Genomic DNA, 8,393 nt, shown 5'->3' with positions numbered 1-8,393 from the left:
CTCAGAAAATCACCTGGGACGCTTTTTCATTTATGAATGGGAGCTAAATAAACACATGAGCATGTACCTAGAGAATAAGAGATGTGGAAGTTTGGGGCAGGGATGTGAGGGTAAAGAAATTGCTTAGTGGGTGTGATATACACAATGTAGGTGAAGCCCAGACTTCACGGCTATACAGTGTATCCAGGTGACAGAACTATACTCGTACCCCCAAACTGACAAAAATATATATTAAAAAATTGAACTTAAACAATAGGCATTTAGTATGGTTAGGTCTTAGAGCGTTGGTCCACATTTTCTCTAGTTATAAGGTGCCAGAAGCTTCCAATTCCTTTAGCGTCCTTTTTGTCTTTCCTCTTGACTCTGGATTCCCTTTGGCCTCTTCCTCAGAGAACGTCTGGTTACTAAGACTAATAAAAAAACAAAAAGGAGAGTCATGTAAATGATCAATACCAAGAAGGTAAGGAAATGACACTACGTGTAATACAAATATCAAATATCAGATAATAAAAAAATATTATGCACAATATTATGCCAGCAAGTTTGGTTATTTAGATCTAATAGAAAAAAATTCCTATGATGCACAACTTCATAAAACTGCCTCAAAAAGACATAAAATAAATAAATATCCCCATATTTATTACAGGAAAGGGAGTCATAACCAAAAATATTCCTATAATGGAGGATTTGGGAATCGACAAATAGTAAATTCTTCCAGATATCTAAGCAGAAAAGATTAGCAATGCTAAACACACTCTTTCAGAAATACTACTAGTATTGTCATACCAAAATCAAATAAAGATATTACATAAAAGAGGCTATTTCTCTCATGCAGATAACTGCAAATTTCTTTTTCATATTTAAAAATTAAACCTGTAAGTATTTAATAAGTCATTTAATAAGTAATTACGAAAAAGTGTCCTGGGAGTATAAGACTGGTTCACCATTAAAAACTCAATCATCCTTTCCTGTGTTTCCTTGAGAAGGAAACATGTATTTCCTTGTTCAAGGGGCTGCTGGCTCCATGCGTGTGGGAATCGATTTTGCTGATGGAGCTCCCATTCTAATAGATTTCATTCCAACCATTAGGGAAAATCAGTGGCGGGGGCTTTAACACTCCCCCGATTCCATTTTTATCTCTTAGACAGCAAAACTTATGGTAAGCCTTTATCCATGCACCTAAGCTGGACCATACAAGCTTGGACTATGTTTTCCTGACTCCTTTACTCCAGCTTTTCTTCTCAGAGTCTTTCTGCTGTTTCCTCGACTGATGGTTGAGTACAGAAGAGCCACGTGATAAAATCTCCAGGGTCTACAGCCAGATGAACTCTCCTGGAGCTTGTCAACCCCACAGCTGCGCCATGACACAGGCACTGACAATGAATAAATGAATAACCGTAGCTGTTTTTTATTTTAAAGTAGGTGATGTGTGTTAGTCTTGTCTCACAGACAGTAATTTGCCAGTATCCTGGGTGGGACATCAATCTGGTGGGAAATATTACTGAGGAATTTGACCTTGGGAATTAGTAATTCAGATGATAAAAGATCATACAGATTCATCCAGACATTTTCCCTCACATTAGGTGTTCCATTGGTGAGCTTTCTATGTGATGGCAAAAATGACTGGCCACTGCCTCAGAGTCAGGAAAAAAAATGACCATTTATTAGCATTTTATTGCTTCATCTAGTAAAATTTCATCTTCACAGTAGGGATTATGTAGCATTTTTCTGGATTATGTTTCTTGGTGGCAATAACTTGTGTATTGTGTATCTGTCTATTGAGAATTTACTACATTTTAAGCTTTTGCTTCCACAGGGCTATTGATGAACTTGACAGTGCAGAATGTTTTCTGTTCTGAGTTGCCCGGGGGAGGGAGAGAGAGCTGTAGGGTCCATAGCAGCAATCCTCAATCTTTTTGGCACTAGTCGCCGGTTTAGTGGAAGACAATTGTTCCAAGAATTGGGCGGGTGGCCGGGGGGGAGTGGAGCATTAGATTTTAGATTCTCACGACGAGCACAGAACCTAGATCCCTCACATGCGCAGTTTACAGTAGGAAGCGGTCAAACTATAAGAAGCTAATGCACCACTGACGTGCCAGCAGGTGGCGCTCAGGCAGCGATGCAAAGAAGCGGAGCCGCTGTGAGCACAGGCGGATCTTTGCTCTCCCACCGCTCCCCTGCGGCTGCGTGGCCGGGTTCCTGACAGGTCAGGGAATTGTCCATGTCCACGGCCTGAGGGTTGGGGGCCGCAGCACAACAGTACAGGAGGATACAGGGGCTGGTTCACTGTCCACTGCTCCCATCTCTTTGACACCTTCCCCTTTGCTTCTAATCAGTTCAAGTTTCTTTGACCAGCACTATGCTACATTTTACTTCAGGATTTTCTCATACCATGTTACCTTCACCTGCGAACTCTTACGTGGCCCACTCCACTTACTCTCTACATCCCAACGCTGAAATCTTGTCCTCAGGAAATCCTCACTTAGTCCCCAGTGACTTTGGTGAAAACTTCATGGTGCTCCCTATGGCAGAAACTTATTTTTTTTTTCCTTTTCTAATATTTATGACAACTGAAATTAAGGCATGTTTTCTACACCCTGTCAGATTTTTTCCTATGTAAGTACATTTAATTTTTCTTGAAGTAGTATCACACAATATTTTCTTTTACTATGGCTCTCAAAGTTGCTATACAATTTCCTTCCTGGGTGCCCTGCATTCATGTGACTCCTTATAAGGTTTCATATTTCTGTTACTACTAATATTCTCCCTAATGTTCTAACTGGTTAACTTGCATTGAGGGAAGTTAGGCTAAACTAGTCACATTAATGAGAAGTCACATCCAATAAAGTCCTGTCCCCTGCAGGTGATCACTGTGTGTGGCATCCCAGGCCAGACTGGATCACTGAGGAGCCCCACCCAGGCCTCTCACAACTTTTCGTATTGACAAAAACAACTTGCCCTTCATTTAAAGTGTTCTTCTCCACTGTAAGAAGACAGGATGTTGTAGAGAAAGACTATTAAAGATGAATCCTCCTGATCCCGGGTTTCTGACAGTGAGCTGGAGCCCATTGGGAAATGCTATGGTGGTGGGAATGGCAGTCCCCAGAGTGTCTCGACCCTGCCCTGCTGACATTTGGGATGTTATAAAGGCGTCAGGCCTCATGTGTTCCTACCTGCTGTGACAGTACTAAACATTATTTTGAGGAACTAAACTCTGAGGAATTATGACTCTCAAAATTGCCCGGTCCACTCTGGTGTTAACTAAAAACTTTCCTATCTGTGGTTTGCAGTCAGCACCGTTTTCCACTTCAGTGCTATTTAAATTATTTATTTATTTCTGTGCACTGACACTGTGCCCTGATAAGAATAAGACTACAATTTATGATTTTGTAAATTTCCTTTTTTTTAGCAAACTTTGTATTAACTTTATAATGGTAAATTGACCCTTTGAATTCTGAGTTTTGATGCATTTTTTTCATTACTTTAAACATGTATACAAAAATAGAAATTTAAGAGGCTTCACACATCTGCCTTGACTCTGGTTAAATACAAAAAAAAAAAAAAAGAGGCTTCCAATGTAAGTCTTATAAACTGAGAACAGACAACGTTGTTGTTTTAGAGATTTCCTTTTCATTATAACCTACTTAATCACATACAAAATTCTTTCTAAATTCTTATTCACAAACCTTCATGACTTAGCAATGCTCTCAAAATCCACCTCTCTAACACTATTTTTTTTTTTTTTGAGACATAGTTTTACTCAGTCACGCTGGGGTTGAGTGCTATGGCATCATAGCTCACAGCAACCTCAAACGCCTGGGCTCAAATTCTCTTGCCTCAGCCTCCTGAGAAGTTAGGACTACAGACGCTTGCCACAACATCCACTTATTTTTAGAGACAGGGTCTCACTCTTGCTCACACTGGTCTCGAACTCCTGAGCTCAAGCAATCCTCCCACCTGGGCCTCCCAAAGTGCTGGAATTACAGCCATGAGCCCCCATGCCCAGCCCAAAATTACAACTCTTATGCTACTCCTATAATTCACTTCTTAGGGATCATTCTGTCACCAAAAGTTCTCCTGCTTTTCACACATGTAGACCCCTTTGTCTCTTGCCCTGGCTGTGACCCCAGTTCAGGACTTGCTCTCCTGCCCTGCTCAGTGACCCTCACTCCTGGCCACAGCTCCATACATCTGTAAATCTTGGGCTTGGTGTTATGACTGAGGTCACTGCATAGTGGTTCAGTATTTCTTACTCACAAATTTCCCTTTTTTCTCCTATGCTATCATACAGAAGCCAAAACCACGGGCCAAGCCTCAAGTAAACACCAGAGCAAATCATCTCCAGAAGGGCCCAATGACAGTGATGGTACTGAGTACAACAGATCCATTCGAATATGAGTCCTCAGAAAAGGAGAAAAAAACAAGGTTTCATGCTACAGTGGCTACAGAGAGAAACTTCTTTCATATGAAGGTTTTAAATATCAACCTAAAGAAAAACATCACCAGAAATAGAATCATTACTATATCAGATTATTTGGAATATGACCATCTCCTAGAGGTAAATGAAGCCTCTTCTGTATCTGAAGCTGGTCCTGACCAAAAGATTGAGGTTCCAAAAAACATCATAAACAGAGCAAAGGAAACCCTGAAGATTGATGTTCTTCAAACACAAGCTTCGGGAACTGTTGTATATGGATTATTCGTGCTAGGTAAGGTCAATTGTTTTGTTTCATTTCTCACTGATGCCTGAAACTAAAAGACTTTTGTGGTACTAAATGGAGTTCGCCTATTTACTGAACATTAGAACCCAAGACTCTCACAAGACTGATGATAAGCTATCTCCTATGATCAATAGCTCACCACACAGTATATTTGTCTTCTAGAACAACCCCTTATTTTGCTCACACTATCCTTATTCTCAGGATAAGACTGGAAATTAAGGAACCTACTAATATTCTCCCTCCCATGTTTTCTTTCTCAAAATACTACCTTGTACCTTTTAGGTAAAGGTTCACCAAGAGACCTTGAGACTTCATCAGCAATGACTGTGTTTTCTAAGCCACAATGATTAAGGAAAGTATGGGCCTCAGATCCATATACACTCTACTCAATTTATTTTTTATCATTACCCCAACTATGGCAATAATTAGTATATTTTCATTTTGGATGAAGTATTTCCCTTTGAGGTTTGAGTTATGGTTTTTACCATCAGAGCAAGAAGTAAATTAACTGATTAAGCTTGGAAAACAAAGGCCATCAAGAATCAGGATGATGATCTAACCAACGAGACTCGTTCATCAAAGAGATATTGAGCAATTGAGAAATATCAATGTAGGTATCTTAGAGAATGAGGTAATCCAGTCTCAACACTTACATATATATTATAAACAGAAAAAGAGCACAGAGTGGATTTCCAGATACAACAGGGTCCAAAATCATGAATTTGGCTGTCATAGAACATGTAAACCCAAGAAACCATCTCTACCCTGCTATTGAGTCACATAATATCTCCTGCGCTCAATAGTTCACAACACAGTATATTTCTTTTCTAGAACAACCCCTTATTTTGCTTGTACTACCTCTGTCCAAACTCTTAAAGTGATGATTGTTATAAGCGAAATTCTGGAATAGATGAGCACCTTCCTTGGTGGGTATGAAACTAGAAAGTTCGAGCTCAAGGACCTGAATTCAGGAGGGGGATGAAGACTTAGTAAATGAAGAAGGTAGAAAAAGTGATTTGGGAGTTTCTAGAAGATTGCTTCTTATTCCATAACACCCAAATCATACTGAATAAATAGTTACAGCAGATGGCCATCTTTTTTTGCATAGGGAAAAGGATAAAAAAAGCCTAACTCAGATTTCATATTCCTCTGCTTAAAGGTGCTTTGGGAAACACAGCTGTCCTGGAGATGAAAATTGTAGAAATTAGGAAGATAACCCATTGTTCCATAACTGTCAGAGAAATACATAGGACATGAAAGACTTAAAAGGGATAATAAGGAAGATCTCATTGAGAAAACCTGGTGTAAGGAGCCTGTGTGTCTTTACAGTTCTAACACTTGCTATCCTGAGACTTATTTTAACCCATCACAGGGGACTTTCCCATCAGCGTGGTTGTTATTAACTATGTTCTCTGGAAATGGATATTAATTTTCTGTTGCAGAAAACAGTGAATAAGAACAACACAGTCTATGAAACTGATGATGATACAGGAAACACAGAGTAGTAGGGAAAGGAAAATGTCACAAAATCCCCTGTGAGGAAGGAGATAAACTTGAACTCATCTGCTTTCGACTGAGAAAAAAGAATCGGATGTCAAAACTGATTTCTGAAATACATAGTTTCATTCAGGTGAGAATTAAACAGAGGAAATATTAGTTCCCAAAGAACATATTCATTTAGATTAAGTTTATCAAAAACCAGATTTCTTCTTTTTTGTAGATAGAGTCATGTAGAAGGCATGAGAAAACAGATGATGCCCTTGGACTTGTATTTCAATACAGAAACATATCAGAACATATGAAGACAGTGACATTATTATAGGCTTTATTGGGTTTTGAAAGTAGTGCTAAATACTAAATATTTGAAGAAATTAGGAGGTTGTGATATTAGTCTCACATAGTTGTGAAAAGCGAGGGATTTGGAGTAGGATGGACGTGGTCTGCATATGGCTCATTTGTTGTATGATATTGGGAAGTATCTTAAATGTTCCTCATCAGCTGATTTTAAAATTAATGAAATTATGGATGTGTATTTCTTATCTCAGGGCCTTGTAAATTATGAGCAACATAATTCCTCATAAACATGTAGTAGCTACTGTTATTCTTAGCAAGGTAAAGATAAACTTTGGAAAGACTTCTAGGCAGAGAAAATATCAAATACAAAAAAAAATCAAAATCGTAAAACAGCATGTAATTTCTGTACAACTCTGGTATGTGTCAAAAGGTATGGGCATTTGATGGGAAATTGATAATAAGCAGTCTCTGCAGAGGTGCCCTTTGTCATAAAGACAGAAAGGGATTCTTTATCATTAAAAAAAACAGTAAATGTTGAAAGATTTTATACAGAAGAATGCCTAATCATTTTACATGTTACCAAAAAATATTTTGGCAATTGTCTGCACAGTATATTAGAGACAGGCTATGTTTGAAGATAACTAACATTTATTAAAACCTAATAAAAGATGATATTCTCAGAAGTGAAAAGATACTGTGCTGCTTCTAATGTTGAAAACCATTTAACAGAAAAATAAATACTTTCAGGTAAAGCTCAAAGCAAAGCAGAGGAAATCTGACTCCAAGACCGTGAATCTACCCAAGCAGCAGAGTGTGGTTCCCAACCCTTCAGTGACCAGCACAATCCCAGTTCTCACTCAGAGGCATTCCAGACTCCTCAGATGCAGAGTGGGGTTCCCAGACATTCAGTGACCAGCACAATCCCAGTTCTCACTCAGAGGCATCCCAGACTCCTCAGATGCAGAGTGGGGTTCCCAGACATTCGATGGCCAGCACAACCCCAACTCTCACTCAGAGGCATCCCGCAACTCCTCAGATGCAGAGTGGGATTCCCAGCCATTCAGTGGCCAGCACAACTCCAGTTCTCACTCAGAGGCATCCCGTGACTCCTCAGAAGCAGAGTGGGATTCCCAGCCATTCAGTGGCCCGCACAACCCCAGCTCTCACTCAGAGGCATGTTATGACTCTTCAGATGCCTCCAACAACCACATCCAGCAGTTCCTTAATGAAGGTACAATTTCCTCAATCCCATTCCTCTTGTCTCCCAACTATAAATTACAGGGATCATCAGAATGTTGAGAGCTTCTCCTCTCATCCCTAGCTGTGTATAGTTTCTTTATGAAACTAGATCACTAATACATTTATTGAATGCACACATTGAAATTTTACCAGAGCATAGTCATTTGCTCTTTTTAAAGTGCTATTTTTCAGGTGTGCATTTATGAAATGATGTATCTGGTTGACCAGGTGTTGACCTCACGAAGGTGAGTATCTCATGTTGGTGCATCTGTAAAGATAGGGAGGGGACATAGTCAGACAGGTGTAGGCTAAGACGAGTGTGTATTCAGACACTGCACCCTTTATCCTTTTCCTTACAGGTAATAGTTCTGAATTTATTTCCAACCTTTCAAATTCCTTCTATTATTACTTGTCTTCCCATATGTTGATTCCTTGTTGGAAATCCATTTCTGTCACATAATCATTAGCACAAATCTCTAATTTCAGGTCCCATGTTAAGATTTGTTTTCTCGGCTCGGCACCTATAGCTCAACTGGCTAGGGCGCCAGCCACGTACACCTAAGGTGGTGGGTTTGAATCCCCAGCCCGGACCCGCCAAACAACAATGACGGCTGCAACCAAAAAATAGCCAGGCGTTGT

The 8,393-nt window shown here is 39.7% G+C and overlaps 1 protein-coding gene across 1 annotated transcript in view; it reads left to right on the top strand.

The window, feature by feature from the left end:
- Positions 1-3,023: 3,023 nt before the first annotated feature.
- The window catches only part of LOC100959456 (gamma-interferon-inducible protein 16-like), a 46,297-nt gene continuing 40,927 nt past the window's right edge, over positions 3,024-8,393 (top strand). Inside the window, 7 exon segments of the mRNA XM_023516370.1 lie at positions 3,024-3,053; positions 4,292-4,714; positions 6,164-6,218; positions 6,221-6,351; positions 7,263-7,403; positions 7,552-7,746; positions 7,947-7,999. Of these exon segments, the coding sequence (XP_023372138.1) occupies positions 3,024-3,053; positions 4,292-4,714; positions 6,164-6,218; positions 6,221-6,351; positions 7,263-7,403; positions 7,552-7,746; positions 7,947-7,999 (1,028 nt within the window).

Source organism: Otolemur garnettii, unplaced genomic scaffold (assembly GCF_000181295.1).
Source record: "Otolemur garnettii isolate 467f Iridium unplaced genomic scaffold, OtoGar3 scaffold00091, whole genome shotgun sequence".
NCBI classification, from domain to species: Eukaryota; Metazoa; Chordata; class Mammalia; order Primates; family Galagidae; genus Otolemur; species Otolemur garnettii.
This window is presented reverse-complemented; position numbering and strand designations above follow the sequence as displayed.